The sequence below is a fragment of the Aotus nancymaae genome, unplaced genomic scaffold (genome assembly GCF_030222135.1).
Source record: "Aotus nancymaae isolate 86718 unplaced genomic scaffold, 86718_ANA_hifiasm-v0.15.2.pri h1tg000059l, whole genome shotgun sequence".
In the NCBI taxonomy this organism is placed as follows: Eukaryota; Metazoa; Chordata; class Mammalia; order Primates; family Aotidae; genus Aotus; species Aotus nancymaae.
Window position 1 is genome coordinate 13,074,094 of NW_026988473.1, and position 21,719 is coordinate 13,095,812.

The 21,719-nt window shown below is 39.1% G+C and overlaps 2 protein-coding genes across 2 annotated transcripts; one reads left to right on the forward strand and one right to left on the reverse strand.

Moving 5' to 3' along the window:
* Window positions 1–9,306: 9,306 nt before the first annotated feature.
* Window positions 9,307–10,284, forward strand: LOC105733815 (olfactory receptor 9G4). The gene has a single exon (XM_012476460.2). It carries the CDS (start codon window positions 9,346–9,348, stop codon window positions 10,282–10,284), a length of 939 nt encoding a protein of 312 aa, XP_012331883.2. The 5' UTR covers window positions 9,307–9,345.
* An 8,312-nt stretch (window positions 10,285–18,596) lies between these two features.
* On the reverse strand, window positions 18,597–19,520 carry LOC105733785 (olfactory receptor 9G19). Its single transcript, XM_021676482.2, has one exon. It carries the CDS (start codon window positions 19,518–19,520, stop codon window positions 18,597–18,599), a length of 924 nt encoding a protein of 307 aa, XP_021532157.2.
* Between the last annotated feature and the right edge of the window lie 2,199 nt (window positions 19,521–21,719).

Consider the following 21,719-nt stretch of genomic DNA (forward strand, 5'->3'; position numbering starts at 1 on the left):
ACCACAAATACTGGAGGAGATTCCCAAAGTAGTCTGCCCCAGATAGTTCTTCCCCAATTGTGGAGTGAATGGTAGACAGAGAAAACAAGTTCATAGTAAAGTATTTTGGAGAAGGCTGTGTCTTGTATGGTCTAACTTCCTTCCCCTTGGTGATTCAAAAGGAACTTTAGCATAGAAAGTGTTTCCAGAACTACAGCATTAAATAAACCTGTTTAAATGGATGGAGTCAGTGTTATTTGACAACGGAACCCTTTGTCTGAGTTATAGGCAGAAGTTCTGTCCCAGGATTACAGTTTGAGTAACAATGTCATTTAGGGAAAAAAAGAACATGATAGGAATACGAATCTTTCTTGTCACTTGAGGCAAAATAAATTGAGTTTTGAGAAATGATAGAGAGAAGCTTTGCCACTTAAAAAATATGAACTGGCAACCAACAGAATGGGAAAAAATTTTTGCAATCTACCCATCTGACAAAGGGCTAATATCCAGAATCTACAAAGAACTAAAGCAGATTTACAAGAAAAAAACAAACAAGCCCACTCAAAAGTGGGTGAAGGAGATGAACAGATACTTTTCAAAAGAAGACATATATGAGGCCAACAAACATATGAAAAAATGCTCATCATCACTGGTCATTAGAGAAATGCAAATCAAAACCACATTGAGATACCATCTCACGCCAGTTAGAATGGCGATCATTAAAAAATCTGGAGAAAACAGATGCTGGAGAGGATGTGGAGAAATAGGAACACTTTTACACTGTTGGTGGGAGTGTAAATTAGTTCAACCATTGTGGCAGACAGTGTGGCAATTCCTCAAGGATCTAGAAATAGAAATTCCATTTGACCCAGCAATCCCATTACTGGGCATATACCGAAAGGATTATAAATCGTTCTATTATAAGGACACATGCACATGTATGTTCATTGCAGCACTGTTTACAACAGCAAAGACCTGGAACCAACCCAAATGCCCATCGATGATAGACTGGACAGGGAAAATGTGGCACATATACACCATGGAATACTATGCAGCCATAAAAAACGATGAGTTTGTGTCCTTTGTAGGGACATGGATGAACCTGGAAACCATCATTCTCAGCAAACTGACACAAGAACAGAAAATCAAACACTGCATGTTCTCACTCATAGGCGGGTGTTGAACAAGGAGAACACATGGACACAGGGAGGGGTGCATCACACACTGGGTTCTGTCAGGGGAAATAGGGGAGGGACAGTGAGAGGTGGGGAGTTGGGGAGAGGTATCATGGGGAGAAACGCCAGATATAGGTGATGGGGAGGAAGGCAGTAAATCATACTGCCATGTGTGTACCTATGCAACAATCTTGCATGTTCTTCACATGTACCCCAAAACTTAAAATGCAATAAAAAATTCAAATCGCATATGTTCTACTTTATGCAAACTTGTATTCTTAGTTTTGTGAACAAAAGTTTGAATGAAAAACAAAAATTTGAATGAAATACATTACAGTATAATGTACTTCCAATGGTATTATAAAATGTGGTTAGAATAATAGATTTTTTTTTCCATGCAAATCTCTGAGAAAGGACAAAATAAACACCTGAAAAGATGTCAGAACATTCTTTTAAACTCCCCCACCAAGAAGAGAAGATACACAATTCACCTTCTTCCCAAGAGGAGGAAAAGTTAGATGTAAAACAGGTGATGTGCAGCATGTTCTGTGCCTAACAGCTAATCTCTCATTGCAGCTTAGAACTGATTTCACAGCCATCTAAAAGGAATGATACCAACTTCAGCACAAACATTTCTCACAATGAACTGACATGAAATGATGCCAATTTTAGCATAAACACATCTCACAATGAACTGACATGGACTGACGCCAACTTAATTGAGTCTCACAATGACCTGATATGAACCACTTGAATTTTTCAGTTTTCCGGAAAGGAAATGATGGGGGAATCATACAGTGAGTGCTATCTGAAGTCATGGCATCTGTATTAATATTTTCACAGAAGGGATTCACAGAAACCCAAAATTAATGGATGAGAGAAATTTCACCAAAGTAAAGGTGTTTATCCTTTTAAAGTTCACAGCAGATTTGGGGTTACAGCAAGTGCACTTTTTCATATTTCTCACCATTTATGTCATAAGTCTCTCAGACAACATCATTCTGATTTCTCTCATCTGTGCTGATTCTTGGCTCCACACACCCATGTATTTCTTCATTGGAAACCTATTGCTTCAGAATCTCTGCTATTTTTCTATATCCCCCAAATCCTGATGACCTGCATCTCTGATGACAAAATCATCTCCTTTGCTGGCTGCCTGCTCAGTTCTTCTTTGCTGAGCTGGCCTATAGTGAGTGCTACCTGCTGGCTGCCATGGCTTATGACTACTGTGTGATAATCTCCAAGTCCCTGCTTTATTCTCAGGCCATGTCCCCAAAGTTATGTGCCAGTCTTGTCGTTTCATACCTTGGTAGCTTTGTAAACTCAACCGTCATCACCAGTGAGATATCCCTGAGCTTCTGTGGCAGTAATATCATTGATGATTTGTTCTGTGATCTGCCCCCACTTGTATAGTTGAAGTGTGATGTGAAGGAGAGCTATCAGGCTGTGCTGCATTTTATACTTGCCTTTATTGTCGTCATTTCTACTGTACTTATTCTTGCATCCATCTCTTCATCATTGCAGCCATCTCGAAGATTCCTTCCACTGAGGGCCACCTCCAGGCCTTCTCCACTTATGGGTCTCACCTGACAGTTGTCACCTTGTATTATGGTACTATATTCTTCATTTACTTCTGACAAAGCACTAGCTTTGACCTAGAAAGGGATAAAGTGGGGCCAGTGTTCTATACTCTGGTGATTCCAATGCTAAACCCCTTAATCTATAGCTTAAGAAATAAGGATGTCAAAGATACCTCGAAGAAAATGTTAGTCTTAAGTTTCTTAAATAAAAATAGTTGATAAACGATTTTTTAACAGAATATCTCCATGTCATTGTTTTTGGTTTATATTCTCAGAAATAAATGAAAGATAAAATCATTTTATAACGTGGAAACAGAAGTCTGCATTTGTGTTTTTAAGTTGGAAGTAAGATATTTGAATGTATTTTTTAAATAAATGAGGCTGGGGCATTTGCAAAACCTACTATGCATGGTAGTGTGGAATAGAGTCTTTAAAACTGTTAGGAGTCTGAGAAGATTGAAAGAAAGGAGATTAAATGTTTTTTTTTTTTAAATTGACATTTCATAAGTTTCCTATATGTATAGTATTTTAAACAATAAATGAGAATACTATAGCTTGTTACGTAATCATTATCAGGATTAAATAGATTAAACGATTTACCTGAAATCATAAAGTTCATTGGTGAGAAAACAGAATGTAAACTCAGAACTTACAAAAAATAACAAGAAAAACAAAAAACAAAGGTATTTATCTCAGCTGTTAGATGAGAGAGTGAGTTAGGAAGTCTCACACAAAAAGTATATACTGTATGCATTAGCTATTTTTCCTGATGTGCTCCCCTCCCTGCCCTCCCCTACATGCCCCAGTGTGTTTTCTTCCCCTCCCTATGTCCATGTGTTTTCATCGTTCAGCTCCCACTTATAAGTGAGAACGTGGTGTTTGGTTTTTTATTCCTGCATTAGTTTTCTGAGGATAATGGCTTCCAGTTTCATCCATGTCCCTGCAAAGAATATGATCTTGTTCCTTTTTATGGCTGCATAATATTCCATGGTGTATATGTATATCTAGGTGATGGGTTGATAGGTGCAGCAAACCACCATGGCACACATTTACCTATGTAACAAACCTGCAGTTCCTGCACATGTAGCCCAGAACTTAAAATAAAATAATAAAAAGAGTACTGTAAAATTCCTCTAAAAACAAGTTTTTTTTTCTTTCTGGTTTTAATTTTTTAGCTTGCCATTATACAAAAGTGACAGATTTCCTTAGCAATAGACAAAATAGACAACCAATATCAATACTTAGAATCACTGTGTACTTTCAATAAAAGAGTATTTTCCTCAACAATGAAAGAATTAAGGACAGAAGTGGAGCAGTCATATGAGATAGACAGAAAGGAAGATGTAGGTAGGACACAGAAACAGATCGAGAAGTAGGGCCAGAGGGAGATTTCAGAAAACTTTACGTGCAAGGGAAGATTTAGAGTGAAAATCTTTACCAGGAACACAGTGACTGATAACAGTCAAGGATATATGAATTTTTGTATGTTGTTTTTTAGTGTTATGCTATAAATTAATAAAAATCAGAGACTATTTAACTGAGAAATATTAAATTTCCCAGTTTTAGTAGTCTTTTTACAAATAAAACATGAGATTGTTCCAACATAAAAAGGCCCTCATTCTGGAAATGCAGTGCATTAGTGTTCAAGTGTTGCTATAACAAAATAGTGTAGCCTGGTGGCTTACAAAAGAGAAATTTACTCTCCCATCGTTCTGAGGGCTAAGGGTCCAAGTTGAAGGTGCTGGCAGGATTCTGAGATCTCTCTCCTTGGCTCTCAGGTGACACTCTTGCTGTGTTCACACATGGTTTTCTTTCTGTGCACTTAAATCCCTGGTCGCTGTCTATGCTCAACTTTCCTTTTTTATAAAGACACCAGTTAGATTGGATTGAGCCTGCTCTAACTTATTTTAACTCATTTTAACTTAATCACCTCTTTAAAGGGCCCATCTTCAAATACAGGCAGATTCTAAGGTACTGTAAGTTAGGGCTTCAACATATGAATTTCCAGAAGACACAATTCAGACCATACCCCAGGGATAGGTAGTAGATTTCCAGTGGAGGAGACAAGGGTGGGTAGTCTGGACAGAGAAAAGAGCATATGACATGGAAAAAAATATAAGACCACATGATACTTTTTAATACAATTTAAAAATTCAATTATAAGACACATCCAATGTAACAGAATTATATTATGACTTAGATCCATTAAGAGAGTCAACTTTTAATGAAATATTTACTCATTTCATCATATTCTAATTTATTTAATATCCTTAAACTCCCAATGAACTCTAATTGAGTCTTTGGAGACAGAGGCACATATTTCCGTGCTTCTGTGAGGGAGGTGTCTCAAAGGGCTGTTGAGGAAATACATATGTTGAGTGCAACAAAGGCACATCAAACACCAGAGGAGAGGGAAAAGTGCCACTTCCAAGAGCTGACCTTCCAAACCAAGGGTAAGCACCTGGGATCAGGGCAGCTAGGTAGTCTGGCCTCTCTGTGACCTCAGCTGCAATTCAGAATGGGGATACAGAATCTGGCATGTATCTCAAAGAATTACTGCTGTGCCACACATGCACACAGGTGCACAAACACGCACATGCAGACTCCCTAGTAAATCAAATTCCATTTAATGATACATCCTGCTCTCCCTTAGAATTTGAAACACAGTCTTATATCTATGCTGAACCATTATATATTCACTTACACAGTGAACAAATCAAGAGGACAAAAGAATGTGACTTGCTTTTTGACTCCAGTGACTGTGCTACTCTAAACTGCTAATGTATGGCATTTTCACTTCTTGGCACTAATTTTCAGGTGCCAGAGAGGCTCATTCCTTCCAAAGCATTTTTCTCGCTCCAGTGAAGGGAACAGAGACCTGGGCTGCAGCAGGGGAAGATGCATCTTGATAAGCCACTCCATAGGAGATTCTTTAGCATGATCGGCTTGGGCATTTTCTGTGCCTTTTATTTTACATTCAGAGATATTTGGTAATTTGTTTCAAATTCAAGATGGACTTGAGGTCTTGGGAGTGAGTCTTCTCTTTTATTTACTCTTCCTTTTTATTATGATACAGCACACTGTGCTGGAAAAGTCTACTTGAGGATAAATCTTGATCTGAATATTTTGAACCAGCTTAGAAATAGGCAGTACTTTGTTAAACCAGCTTCAAGATATGAAGGTAATTAAGCAATTACTCATTCGAGAAATATTTACTGAGTGTCAATTTGTTACTAGGAACTGTTCTTTGTGCTGGAATACAGCAATAAACAGGACAGATAAACATTTTGCCCCATTCTGGTGGGGAGAAGCAGGCAATCGATTTAATAAGCAGGAGTTAGAGGATGACAATAGATGTGGAGGATAACACAGCAGCATCGGAGTAGAGTAATAAGGATGAGGATTGTTGGAGGGAAAGGGGCGTGGAATTTAAAAGGCGTGGTTAGTCTGGACCTTTGTCAGAAAGTGACATTTGAAAGGAACTTAAAGAAGATGGATGGGTGAGCCATGCAAACATCTGGAGAATAGTGTTTCAGGCAGAGGGAACAGATAGTCAGAAATCTTTGATGCTGGGACAGAGATGGCACATTTGAGAAAAAGTAAGAAAGCCATCAAGGCAGAAGGAAGGAGGAGGTGGTGAGTGTTAGGAGGAAAGTTTCTTTAGGTAAGAGAGGAACAGAAAATGGGTTTTAACTTCGAATAAATGGGGAGCCTTTACAGGGTTTTAAATACAGAAGCAATTTATTTATTTATTTAATGGCCCATGCTGGTCGTTGTATTGAAAATATACCGTAGGGAACAAGGGTGTAGATGAGTTAGAAGGCAACGGCAATGTTCTTGGCAATAGATCATGGAGGTTTGAACAAGGGTGGTAGCAGTGGAGGTGGGGAGAAGTGGTCAGGTTTGGGATACATTTTGAAGGTAGGAAAATCGCAATTTTCTGAAAGATTGAAAAGTAGATAGGAAAGAAAGAGAGTAGGTTGATTCCAAATTTTTGACTTCAGACACTGGAAGAGTAGAATTTTATTAACTTATAATGAACAATCAGTTTTTGGAACTGAACATTAGGGGTTCAACTTTAAACATGGTTAGTTTTAAATACCTATTACTTTTCTCTTATTACAGAATATTAGCACCGGATAGAAACTTAGTTATCTTCCAGTGGTAGAATTTTTAAATATGAAATCATAACTAGCAAATTAATAGATTTTGGGGAGTTTGTGAACTCATTGAAATTTCAGTGTTTTTACATATGTACATTTAAATATTTGAGAATTACCATTGCTAATTTTATCAAGTTCTCAAAGATTTTCATGAGTCCAGAAATTTAAGAGCCATTACTTATTTGCAGATAAAGAAATTAAGAAATGCAATGGTTAGAAAATGTGCACATCATAGAATTAAATTTTAAGGAAACAAGAATGTGTATGCAAATCATGAGATGAAAAGAAGGATGCAATTGTTTGCAGCAAACTTCATTTCTCACTCCAACCAAGACAGTGGTCATGTCCTGTGTATCTGAAGGTACTATTTCATGAAAGTTTTTCTTTTTCTTTCTTTTTTTTTTTTTTTGAGACAGAGCATCTCTCTGTCACGCATGCTAGAGTGCAATGGTGTAATCTCAGCTCACTGCAACCTCTGCTTCCCAAGTTCAAGCGATTCTTGTGCCTCAGCCTTCTGAGTAGCTGGGATTACAGGCATGTGCTACCATGCCTGGCTAACTTTTAGTAGAGACAGAATTTTGCTATGTTGGCCAGGCTGGTCCTGAACACCTGGCTTCAAGTGATCCACCTGCCTCAGCCTCCCAAAGTGCTGGGATTACAGGCATGGACCATGCCTGGCCCATGACAATTTCTATAAAATATTTTAACAAATTGGAATCATAGAAATTTGGTGCTTGGAATAGTAGCAACCAAAATTTTCAGATGGGTGAATTGTGTTCCTGAGATGAGGAATTACTTTCCTAAGTCAGATAGGTGATTAGTGTCATGGATATGTACCAATTATTGGACTCCACAATCCTAAACCCTATAATGCCTTTGTGAAATTACATGGGAGTAGTTTACAAAAACATTAAATTCTAGGATCTTAGCAAGATACAGAATGATACCATCATTCTGGCTTAAATTGCTTATTTATATAAACTTGGCCTTATTTATTTATTTATGTTTTACAAGCTCAGACTTTATAAATAAGTTGGATAATTATCCTCTCACTCAGAATAATGATAGTTACAATTTTATACATTGATTTTCTGTCCAGAAAATGGGCTTTTGTCTTAACACAGATGTTCTCTTACTGTTTTGGATGTGAATACATGTATGTTGGGGATTGTTAGGATACTTTTCCAAGATTACAGAACTAAAAAGTGAGAAGATCTGGTTTTAAACTCAGACTCCATATCACTTGGGAAATTCTGCTTATGCCAAGTCTGTCTTTTCTCAGCTGGGCTTGCTCATATGTCTGTGGGTAACTCTTAGCTCCACTGTAGGCTGACTCATATAGAAGAGTCCCACCTACATATTTGGGGGACTGCTTGCAGCCAGCTAGGGTGACAGAGAGAGCACAACCAGATGTCTCATCCAGCAAACTAACCCAGGCTTTTTTACATGGTGGTTGTAGAATTCTAAAGTGAGAAGAGAAGCATAAAAAGCCTCTTGAAATCCAGGCTTTGAATCTATATGGAGCTGCCTATCTTTCAATCTATTGGCCAAAGCAAACCACCAAGTCATCCAAGTCTCAAGGGGTTAAGTATAAGAGTTAGAATAGTATCTGGTACATTGTCAGTAATGTATTTATATTTGTACTAATAGCAGCAGAGGTAGTACAGTATGTTGGCATTTGTATACCTACCACCAAAATACTTGACACATAACAAATTTTCAATAACTTATGGAAACACAGTGAAATTTTTTGAGTGCCCACTAATGTACTCAATATTGGGTTTGGTTATTTTTAGGTATGTTTTCTTTATTCAACCAGACAGTCTGTCGAGAAGTTATTAGTTGCTGTGCACGGTGGCTCACGCTGTAATCCCACCACTTTGGGAGGCTGAGGGGTGGATCACCTGAGGTCAGGAGTTTGAAACTAGCCTGGCCAAGATGGTGAAACCCTGTCTCTATTAAAAATACAAAAATTAGCTGGGTATGGTGGTGGGCACCTGTAATCCCTGCTACTCGGGAGGCTGAGGCAGGAGAATTGCTTGAACCCAGGAGACAGGTTGCAGTAAGTGGAGATCATACCATTGCACTCCAGCCTAGGTGGCAGAGTGAGACTCCATCTCAAAAAAAAAAAAAAAAAAGAAGTTATTAGTTATTAGTCATCTTTTTGAGCTTCATTTTTCTCAAGATTTATGAGAATATGGGACTTGCCTATAATAAATAGTTAATAAGTAAAATTCTTAATTTTCAAATTATTTCTGACTCCAATTCCAGTAATTTTTCCAAGTCATGGACTGAAGTCCTATAATTCTAGATAACAAGGGAGAAAAATCTACAAGCTTCTTAGTAATTGTTGATTTAATTGATGCCCTTGTTAACTTATGTCAATAGAAAAATCACTAAATGATACTTCTCCCTTCTCATGAAAGTCAGGCTTTCACCTCTGTGGACATGGAAGTAGGAAATCGCACCATCCTGACCGAATTCATCTTGGTGGGTTTCTCAGCAGACCCTCAGTGGCAGCTGATTCTATTTGGAGTGTTTCTGATGCTCTATTTGGTAACCTTGTCAGGAAACATGACCTTGGTTATCTTAACCCGAATCGATCCCCGCTTGCATACGCCTATGTACTTTTTCATTGGCAACCTGTCTTTTTTGGATTTCTGGTATACGTCTGTGTATACTCCCAAAATCCTGGCCAGTTGTGTCTCAAAAGATAAGCGCATTTCCTTGGCTGGATGTGGGGCTCAGCTGTTTTTTTCCTGTGTTGTAGCCTACACTGAATGCTATCTCCTGGCAGCCATGGCTTACGACCGCCATGCAGCAATTTGTAACCCATTGCTTTATTCAGGTACCATGTCCACTGCCCTCTGTACTGGGCTTGTTGCTGGATCCTATGTAGGAGGATTTTTGAATGCCATAGCTCATACTGCCAATACCTTTCGCCTGCGTTTTTGTGGTAAAAATATCATTGACCACTTTTTCTGTGATGCACCACCATTGGTAAAAATGTCCTGTACAGACACAAGGGTCTATGAGAAAGTCCTCCTTGGTGTGGTGGGCTTCACAGTCCTCTCCAGCATTCTTGCTATCCTGATTTCCTATGTCAACATCCTCCTGGCTATCCTGAGAATCCACTCAGCTTCAGGAAGATGCAAGGCGTTCTCCACCTGTGCTTCCCACCTCATCTCAGTCACGCTCTTCTACGGATCGCTGTTGTTTATGTATTCAAGGCCTAGTTCCACCTACTCCCTAGAGAGGGACAAAGTAGCTGCCCTGTTCTACACTGTGATCAACCCACTGCTCAACCCGCTCATCTATAGCCTGAGAAATAAAGATGTCAAAGAGGCCTTCAGGAAAGCAATACAGACTATACGACCACAAACATGAAGGTTGTTCTCTTTGCAAAAGCTTATTGATTTTTTCAGATTATTGGTTTATAAATGTGTTCATATACATTTCTGTAGTTCAATTAAATCCAATAAGTCACATCTAAAACATTAAAAAGATTGAGCAAATGACTCTTTAATTGTTATTAGTTTGTTGTGATGTAAACAAAACAAACTAATCTTTAAAACTTATAGTATTGGGTTGTTTGACATTCTGCAATATGGTATTTTGTCTCAGCAGTATTATATTTTTCATAGATTTCATTGTGTTTGCTGCCTTTGGGAGATCTTGGGAACAAAACAAATTTTGTGGTTTAATGAATATATTTTGATTTTGAAGCTAGGTAAGCAATCTTTACTAGGTGAGAAGAATATCTGAAATGGTGACACTTCTGGAAATATGCTCAAGATTTTATAAATATTTAAGAAAATAATTTCCTCAAAATTTCTTCAGAAAGCTCTAGTTGAGCATATAGGAAATATCTTTGTAAACCTCATGCTTTATACGTAAAGAAAATATTAGGAAAATGTTTAAGAGTTGTTTAGATTACAAACAACAATGACAATAAAACTATTTATAAATTTATGAATAAATATGTGTCTTTAGAATTGCATACCATCTTAAAAGAGTGTTCTCTCTTACATGGAGTGAGTACTCACTACTCTCTCTCAGACCACACAGCGAAAGCGATGTAACAACACCAAAATGAAACATATGAACAACAACAGTTACCACTGTTCCCTAGTTCACTTTCTTTTTCCTTTGTCTTGACCAAAAAACATAAGCTGGATGTTTTTCCCTGCCCTGCACCAAGCCTGGGCCTTGAACATTCATAAGAACTGATAAACTTGTTTAGGTTGATGTCTGAAACCCTGAAAAATCAAACATGTTGCTAACCACATGGAAACTAGCCCTGTGAGCCAAATTCCTTAAACCCTTATGCAAACTCCATAACTGAACCCCTCTTGTGATAGCAGGTTGGGTTGATATTTCATTTAGTAGCCTTTAGAAGACTGCAAGTTAAGGAATATTGGTAACATTTTTCTTTTTTCTTTTTTTCTTATTGCATTTTAGGTTTTGGGGTACATGTGAAGAACATGCAAGATTGTTGCCTAGGTACACACGTGGCAGTGTGATTTGCTGCCTTCCTCCCCATCACCTACATCTGGCATTTCTCCCCATGCTATCTCTCCCCAACTCCCCAGCCCCCACTTTCCCTCCCCTATTTCCCCTCAACAGACCCCAGTGTGTGATGCTCCCCTCCCTGTGTCCATGTGTTCTCCTTGTTCAACATCGGCCTACGAGTGAGAACATGCGGTGTTTGATTTTCTGTTCTTGTGTCAGTTTTCTGAGAATGATGGTTTCCAGGTTCATCCATGTCCCTACAAAGGACACGAATTCATCGTATTTGATGGCTGCATAATATTCCATGGTGTATATGTGCCACATTTTCCCTGTCCACTCTATCATCGATGGGCATTTGGGTTGGTTCCAGGTCTTTGCTATTGTAAACAGTGCTGCAATGAACATTCGTGTGCATGTATCCTTATAGTAGAATGATTTATAATCCTTTGGATATATACCCAGTAATGGGATTGCTGGGTCAAATGGAATTTCTATTTCTAGGTCCTTGAGGAATCACCACACTGTCTTCCACAATGGTTGAACCAATTTACACTCCCACCAACAGTGTAAAAGTGTTCCTATTTCTCCACATCCTCTCCAGCATCTGTTGTCTCCAGATTTTTTAATGATCGCCATTCTAACTGGCGTGAGATGGTATCTCAGTGTAGTTTTGATTTGCATTTCTCTAATAACCAGTGATGATGAGCGTTTTTTCATATGTTTGTTGGCCTCATGTATGTCTTCTTTTGTAAAATGTCTGTTCATATCCTTCACCCACTTTTGAATGGGGTTGCTTGTTTTTTTCTTGTAAATCTGTTTTAGTTCGTTGTAAATTCTGGATATTAGCCCTTTGTCAGATGGGTAGACTGCAAATATTTTTTCCAATTCTGTTGGTTGCCAATTCACTCTAATGACTGTTTCTTTTGCTGTGCAGAAGCTGTGGAGTTTGATTAGGTCCCATTTGTCTATTTTGGCTTTTGTTGCCAATGCTTTTGGTGTTTTGGTCATAAAGTCCTTGCCTACGCCTATGTCCTGAATGGTTTTGCCTAGGTTTTCTTCGAGGATTTTTATGGTGTTAGGTCTTATGTTTAAGTCTTTAATCCATCTGGAGTTAATTTTAGTGTAAGGTGTCAAGAAGGGGTCCAGTTTCTGCTTTCTGCATATGGCTAGCCAGCTTTCCCAACACCATTTATTAAACAGGGAATCCTTTCCCCATTGCTTGTTTTTGCCAGGTTTGTCAAAGATCAGATGGTTGTGGATATGTTGTGTTGCCTCTGAGGCCTCTGTTCTGTTCCATTGGTCTATATCTCTGTTTTGGTACCAGTACCATGCTGTTTTGATTACTGTAGCCTTGTAGTATAGTTTGAAGTCCAGTAGTGTGATGCCTCCTGCTTTGTTCTTTTTGCTTAGAACTGACTTGGCTATGTGGGCTCTCTTTTGGTTCCATATGAAGTTTAAGATGGTTTTTTCCAGTTCTGTGAAGAAGGTCATTGGTAACTTGATGGGGATAGCATTGAATCTGTAAATTACTTTGGGCAGTATGGCCATTTTCATGATATTGATTCTTCCTAACCATGAACATGGAATGTTTCTCCATCTGTTTGTGTCGTCTCTTATTTCATTGAGCCGTGGCTTGTAGTTCTCGTTGAAGAGGTCCTTTACGTTCCTTGTTAGTTGTATTCCTAGGTATTTTATTCTCTTTGTAGCAATTGTGAATGGCAGTTCGTTCTTGATTTGGCTCTCTTTAAGTCTGTTATTGGTGTATAGGAATGCTTGTGATTTTTGCATTTTGATTTTGTATCCTGAGACTTTGCTGACGTTGCTATCAGTTTCAAGAGATTTTAGGCTGAGACAGTGGGTTTTTCTAGATATAAAATCATGTCATCTGCAAATAGAGACAATTTGACTTCCTTCTTTCCTATCTGAATAACCTTTATTTCTTTTTCTTGCCTGATTGCTCTGGCTAGAACTTCCAGTACTATATTGAATAGGAGTGGTGAGAGAGGGCATCCTTGTCTGGTGCCAGATTTCAAAGGGAATTCTTCTAGTTTTTGCCCATTCAGTATGATATTGGTTGTTGGTTTGTCATAAATAGCTTTTATTATTTTGAGATATGTTCCGTCAATACCTAGGTTATTGAGGGTTTTTAGCATAAAGGGCTGTTGAATTTTTTCAAAGGCCTTCTCTGCATCAATTGAGATAATCATGTGGTTTTTGTCTTTGGTTCTGTTTATGTGGTGAATTATGTTTATAGATTTGCATTATGTTGAACCAGCCTTGCATCCCTGGGATGAATCCTACTTGATCTTGGTGGATAAGTTTTTTGATGTGCTGTTGCCATCGGCTTGCCAGTATTTTATTGAAGATTTTTGCATCTATGTTCATCATGGATATTGGCCGGCAGTTTTCTTTTCTTGCTGAATCTCTGCCAGGTTTTGGTATCAGGATGATGTTGGTCTCTTAAAATGATTTGGGAAGGATTCCCTCTTTTTGGATTATTTGGAATAGTTTCAGAAGGAATGGTACCAGTTCCTCTTTGTATGTCTGGTAGAATTCAGCTGTGAACCCATCTGGACCTGGGCTTTTTTGGGGTGGTAGGTTCTTAATTGCTGCCTCAACTTCAGACCTTGTTATTGGTCTATTCAGGGTTTCGACTTCTTCCTGGTTTAAGCTTGGGAGGATGCAAGTGTCCAGGAATTTATCCATTTCTTCTAGGTTTCCTAGTTTATGTGCATAAAGTTGTTTGTAATAATCTCTGATGATGGTTTGAATTTCTGTGGAATTTGTGGTGATGTCCCCTTTATCATTTTTTATTGCATCAATTTGGTTATTATCTCTTTTCTTTTTTATTAATCTGGCTAGTGCTCTATTTTGTTGATCTTTTCAAAAAACCAGCTCCTGGATTTATTGATTTTTTGAAGGGGATTTTTGTGTCTCTATCTCCTTCAGTTCTGCTCTGATCTTAGTTATTTCTTGTCTTCTGCTAGGTTTTGAGTTTTTTTGATCTTGCTCCTCTAGCTCTTTCAATTTTGCCAATAGGGTGTCAATTTTAGATCTCTCCTTGCTTCTCATGTGGGCATTTCTTGCTATATATTTTCTTCTAGAGACTGCTTTAAATGTGTCCCAGAGATTCTGGTATGTTGTGTCTTCATTCTTGTTGGTTTCAAAGAACATCTTTATTTCTGCCTTCATTTCATTGTTTATCCAGTGAACATTCAAGAGCCAGTTGTTCAGTTTCCATGAAGCTGTGCAGTTCTGAGTTAGTTTCTGAATTCTGAGTTCTAACTTAATTGCACTGTGGTCTGAGAGACTGTTTGTTATGATTTGCATTCTTTTGCATTTGCTGAGGAGTGATTTACTTCCAATTATGTGGTCAATTTTAGAGTAGGTGCAATGTGATGCTGAGAAGAATGTATATTCTGTGGATTTGGGGTGGAGAGTTCTGTAAATGTCTATTAGGTTTGCTTGGTCCAGGTCTGAGTTCAAGTCCTGGATATCCTTGTTAATTTTCTGTCTCATTGATCTGTCTAATATTGACAATAGGGTATTAAAGTCTCCCACTATTATTGTGTGCGAGTCTAAGTCTCTTTGTAAGTCATTAAGAACTTGCCTTATGTATCTGGGTGCTCCTGTATTGGGTGTGTATATATTTAGGATCGTTAGCTCTTCTTGTTGTATTGATCCTTTTACCATTATGTAATGTCCTTCTTTGTCTCTTTTGATCTTTGTTGCTTTAAAGTCTATTTTATCAGAGATGAGAATTGCAACTCCTGCTTTTTTTTTTTTTTTTGCTCTCCATTTGCTTAGTAAATCTTCCTCCATCCCTTTATTTTGAGCCTTTGTGTATCCTTGCATGTGACATGGGTTTCCTGGATACAGCACACCAATGGGTTTTGGCTTTTTATCCAATTTGCCAGTCTGTGTCTTTTGATAGGGGCAATTAGGCCATTTACATTTAGGGTTAATATTGTTATGTGTGAATTTGATCCTGCCATTTTGATGCTAGCTGGCTGTTTTGCCTTTTAGTTGATGCAGTTTCTTCATTGTGTTGATGCTCTTTACCATTTGGTATGTTTTTGGAGTGGCTGGTGCTGGTTGTTCCTTTCTATGTTTAGTGTCTTTCAGGAGCTCTTGTAAAGCAGGCCTGGTGGTGATGAAATCTCTGAGTGCTTGCTTGTTCACAAAGGATTTTATTTTTCCTTCACTTATGAAGCTTAGTTTGGCTGGATATGAAATTCTGGGTTGAAAGTTCTTTTCTTTAAGGATGTCGAATATTGGCCCCTACTCTCTTCTGGCTTGTAGGGTTTCTGCAGAGAGATCTGCTGTGAGTCTGATGGGCTTCCCTTTGTGGGTAACCCGACCTTTCTCTCTGGCTGCCCTTAGCATTTTCTCCGTCATTTCAACCCTGGTGAATCTGACGATTATGTTCCTTGGGATTGCCCTTCTTGAGGAATATCTTTGTGGGGTTCTCTGTATTTCCTGGACTTGAATATTGGCCTGCCTTGCTAGGTTGGGGAAGTTTTCCTGGATGATATCCTGAAGAGTATTTTCCAGCTTGGATTCATTCTCTCCGTCACATTCAGGTACACCTATCAAACGTAGATTAGGTCTTTTCACATAGTCCCATATTTCTTGGAGACTTTGTTCATTCTTTTTTACCCTTTTTTCTCTAATCTTGCCTTCTCGTTTTATTTCATTGAGTTGATCTTCAACCTCTGATATCCTTTCTTCTGCTTGGTTAATTCGGCTGCTGAAACTTGTGCATGCTTTGCAAAGTTCTTGTGTTGTGTTTTTCAGCTCCATCAATTCATTTATATTCCTCTCCAAGTTGTCTATTCTCATTAGCATTTCATCAAATCTTTTCTCAAGGTTCTTAGTTTCTTTGCATTGAGTTAGAACGTGTTCTTTTAGCTCACAGAAGTTTCTTATTACCCACCTTCTGAAGCCTGATTCTGTTGATTCATCACAATCATTCTCCATCCAGCATTGTTCCCTTGCTGGTGAGGAGTTGCGATCCCTTGTAGGAGGAGAGGCATTCTGGTTTCGGGTGCTTTCATCCTTTTTGCTCTGGTTTCGTCCCATCTTTGTGGATTTATCCACCTGTAGTCTTTGAAGTTGTTGACTTTCTGATTGGGTCTCTGAGTGGACATCTCGTTTGTTGATGATGAAGTTATTTCCTTCTGTTTCTTAGTTTTCCTTCTAACAGTCTGGCCCTTCTTCTGTAGGACTGCTGAGGTCCACTCAAGGCCCTGCTTGCCTGGAGATCACCTGCAGTGGCTGCAGAACAGTAAGGGTTGCTGCCAGTTTCTTCTTCTGCTATCTTTTTCCCAGAAGGATAACCACCAAATGTCAATCTGAGCTTTCCTTTATGTGGTGACTCTTTGGATATATGGGGGTCAGGGAGCTGCTTGAGGAGACAGTCTGTCCTTTATAGGAGCTCAAGTGCTGAGCTGTGATCTCCGTTTTTTATTTAGAGCTGCTGGGAAGGTACATTTAAGTCTGCTGCAGCAGAACTCATAAACCCCCTTTTTTTTTCCCGAGGTGCTCTGTTCTGAGTAGTTAGGGCTTTATTTATCAGTTTCCATTGTTCTGCTGCCTTTTCATCAGGGCTGCCCTGCCCAGCGAGGAGGCAGCCTAGTCACTGTCTGCCTGCAGAGGCTTTGCTGAGCTGCTGTGGGCTCCACCCAGATGCCGTGTGAATTTCCCTGCAGTCCTGTTTATACGGGTGTAGTTAGGACTGCCTCGACAAAACTGGCCCACCTCTGTAATGGTGGAGTCTTTCTGTAGTGGCGGGTTGCCTCAGCAACGGTGGGCTGCCTCAGCAATGGCGGCCTACCTCCATAGTGGTGGAGTGCCTCGGTAATGGCAGACACCCCTCCCCCACAGAGCTGGACCTTCCTGTGTTCAGCTGTGCTTGCTGTGAAATTCTCAACCCAGAGCATTTACAATTGCTGTTTTTTTGTAGGGGTGGGACCAGCCGAGCCTGAGCACCTGGCTCCCTGCCTCAGAGCCTTCTTTTTCAGTTGAGCGGTTGACTCTCTCCCAGGTGTTCCAGTCTCCCATTGAAAAGGTGCCAGGATCTGTGTGATTTCCTGTGTGGCAACCCACTGCACCGGCTGAAAAAGCGGCACTGAGATTTGTGGCATTTTTTTTGCCCGGGAATCTCCTGGCCTGGCTCCCTGTTTCAGTCTCCTTTTCAATCAGATGAATGGGTGACTCTGCCTTCCTGGAGCTCCAATTGTAAGCTAAAATGTTGCCCGGACCTGTGTATTTTGTATGGAGAACCACCGCCACAGGGCACCGGCAAAGCAGCCATGCTGGGCAAAGCAGCTGCGCCAGCCAAACCAGCCACGCTGGTGACCCGTGGGGCTCCTCCACCTGGGAATCTCCTGGTCTGTGGGCAATAAAAATCCGTCTGGAAATGCGGCGTCCACTCACCCTCTGCACTTTCACGGGGAGCTGCAATCCTGAGCTGCTCCTAATCGACCATCTTGAATCTTCCTCCCCAACATTTTTCAAATCAGAAGCTTGCAGCTCAGATGTTATCACTTGGTTAATGAAAGGCTATAGCATTTGCTTTAATGAGCATATTTACAAAATTAATTAAAATTAAAAAATTTATGACAAATAGTTGTAGCCATTTCATCTGTCTTTGCTTTGACATTTCTCATCTTTCTGTTCAGCTGCATTTATTTTCTAACATGTCCTACCTCTTTGTATCAAAATAATCTTAACATTCCTTATGCCTCTATCAAAAAGGAAGCTTTTTGAGTACTTGACTAGAAGGATTTGGGGTGTATTCCCCAAATATTAATGATCCATATTATGTTTTCTTTTCTTCTCCATAATACTCTCTATGTAGGAAAAACATTAGGGGAAAAAACAAAGTAAAATATAATTTTACTTTAGGATGCCAGAAGTATTACTCTTTCATTTTGCATTAATCGAAGATACTGATATTTAAAAACTGTATTAATATCGAATGGAATCTACAATTCTGTAGTATATATTATAGTCTAATCTCAAAATCAAAACAAACAAACAAAAAATGCAAAGAAACAAAATTTTTCCTGTTGAATTTTGTTCAATGGTAAAAAAGATACAAAAATCCAGTTCCGCAACCTCTCTGAGCAGTTTGTTATCACTTAGCACTGATTTGAGAACTTTATGTCAATTCAGACTTTGGATTATGCTGACTTGAAGAATTTTTTCAGAGCTTCTTTCACGTCTTTATTTCTCAGACTGTAGATCAAGGGGTTCAACATGGGAAACAGCACAGTATAAAAGGTAGAAACTATTTTGTCCCTCTCGAGGGAGTAGCTGGAACTTGGCCTAGAGTAGATGTAAAGAATGGAGCCATAGTACAAAGTAACAGAGATCAGGTGGGAGGAGCATGTGGAGAAGGCTTTGAGGCGGCCCTGGGTGGAGCGTATCCTCCGGATGGTGGCGATGATGGAGAGGTAAGAGGCCAGGATGAACACTGTAGGGGAGATGACATTGGAGGTCAGCAGGAAGCACAGCACAGACTGGTAGCTCTCTCTCACATTGCATGCCAGCTTCACCAGAGGTGGGACATCACAGAAAAAGTCATCAATAACATTGTCACCACAAAAATCCAATGTGAATGTATTGCTGGTTAATATTATTGCATTGACAAAACCACCAGCATAGGAATATAAAACCAAACAGATGCACAATCTCCTTGGCATGGCCTGAGCATAAAGCAGGGGCTTGGAGATGGCCACGTAGCGGTCATAAGCCATGGCAGCCAGCAGGTAGCACTCACTATAGGCAAGCCCAGCAGAGAAGAAAAATTGACACAGGCAGCCAGCAAAGGAGATTCTTTTGTCTTCAGAGATGCAGGTCACTAGGATCTTTGGGGTGTAGACAGAGGAGTACCAGAGATCCAGAAACGACAGATTTCCAATGAAAAAATACATGGGTGTTTGGAGACGGGAGTCATTACAAATCAACACCATGAGGGTGATATTTCCTACCACAGTCAGAGAGTACACACCCAGGAACACCACAAATAGTCCCAGCTGCATCCCTCGATCTGTGGTGAAGCCCAGCAGGATGAACTCAGTCACTGTGTGATTGCTCCTCTCCATGGCTTATGGATACTGCACCTACAAATAGAGTAGAAAAGAGTTTAATTGCCTCAACCAATACCAAATGACGGCATTTTCTATGCTAAGCACCTGACATGTCATCAACACTAAGGAAGAATTTTGGCTACTTTGGGCAGGTGGTGGGAGTTTTCTGAGCTTCACTATATTTCTTGTGATAAAATGCATTTAATAACAGGAAAGCCTTAATGCTATTAATATGGTTATTAATTTTACTTGAAGAACAAAATTTTTATTGAGTCTCATGTGCTGTTCCAGACAGTGGGATATAGCAGTGAAGATGACAGGCTGACTCCTATCCTACTGAGCTTTTATTCTAGAAGAGATAGATATGTAAAAAACAAATAAGTACAGTGTCAATTAATGTTCAATGCTAATAAGAAAATAAAACTAGATGATGGGATAAAAACAAACTAGGAAGAGTTAATCAAATTTAGACCCAGGGAGAAAAAAATCCTTTTCCTATTCCCAGCTGTGGATGGACAAATTGTTCAGTGCCTGTGAGATCTGGGAAGATTCCTATGGTTTAGAAGATGGTAACGATGTATTTTTCCACAATCACAGAAAAAATTATCCTCTCAGTTACTCTGCAGGAGTCTATGGTACATTTATCTTAAATCTCAGGGAAGGAATCAGATTGAGAATCAAGGTGAAGCTTGGGTAAAAATCAATGAATTTATCTGTTTCTGCCAAGTAAAAAAATGTGTGATGTCTTTATGGTCTTTAGCGTATAAAATGTTGAGACTCAGCATTATTTCTTGGTCTCTGTAAGTAGTCATGGACATAAAATGTAGCACATATACACCGCGGAATACTATGCAGCCATAAAAAATGATGAGTTTGTGTTCTTTGCAGGGACATGGATGAACTTGGAAACCATCATTCTCAGAAAGCTGACACAAGAACAGAAAATCAAACACTGCATGTTCTCACTCATAGGTAGGTGTTGAATAATGAGAACATGTGGACACAGGGAGGGGAGCATCACACACAGAGGTCTGTGGGGGGCAACTAGGGGAGGGACAGTGGGGGCTGGGGAGTTGGGGAGGGATAACGTGGGGAGAAATGCCAGATATAGGTGATGGGGAGGAAGGCAGCAAACCATATTGCCATGTATGTACCTATGCAGCAATCCTGCATGTTCTTCACATGTACCCCAAAATCTAAAACACAATAAAAAAAGAGTTATTCCAAGTTGATATTATCTACAGAAATAGTTCTGAATGCTATTAAATTGGAAAAATCTTCTTGTAAAACAAACATTTAGAAATACTTCCTTTAGAATCTTGAAATAATATGTATAGTTAATGTAACCTAAGTATAAACATATGTATGTATGTATATGTAAACTATCTTGTCTAATGTAAAAGAGATATAAAAGAAAAATAATTCATAATACAATTATTACATGTAATAATTATAACATAGGATTCATTATAAAATAATTTGAATTTCCATATATAAATGCTTGATCACTTGGTGAGATATAGAGAGTAAAATCGACACATATAGAATCATCATAAATGTGTTGGTGACTCAAATATCAGGAGTCACATTTACATTGGTGATATTTTTCTGACAAGTTGGTCAAGTCTTGACAAAGTTCCAAATAAAATATATGACAATCTTTCTTTGGTTTTATTAAATTATTATATAGAAGAACCTTGCAAAATATAAGTTTTCTTTGTAGAGTGGATTTCAAACTCATGTAATTATAACAATCTTTCTAATGTACAAATATGCATTGAGAGTCTGGATGAAAGAAATGGAACATTTTTCTTTGCATAGGGCTGTCTGTATAAATGCAGGATGTATTCATACTTGTCTACTACATATTAAATATCCAGCAGTCCTCTGATCTTTGTGATCACAAAACATGCAACCACACACTTAAGAAATGCCCATCAATGATAGACTGGATAAAGAAAATGTGCCACATATACACCATGGAATACTATGCAGTCATAAAAAGAATGAGTTCATGTCTTTTTCAGGGACATGGATGAAACTGGAAGCCATCATTCTCAGCAAACTAACACATGAAAAGAAAACCAAACACCACATGTTCTCACTCATAAGTGGGAGTTGAATAATGAGAACACATGGACACAGGGAGGGGAACATCACACACTGGGGCCTGTTGGGAGGTGGGGGGCCAAGAGGAGGGAGATCATTAGGACA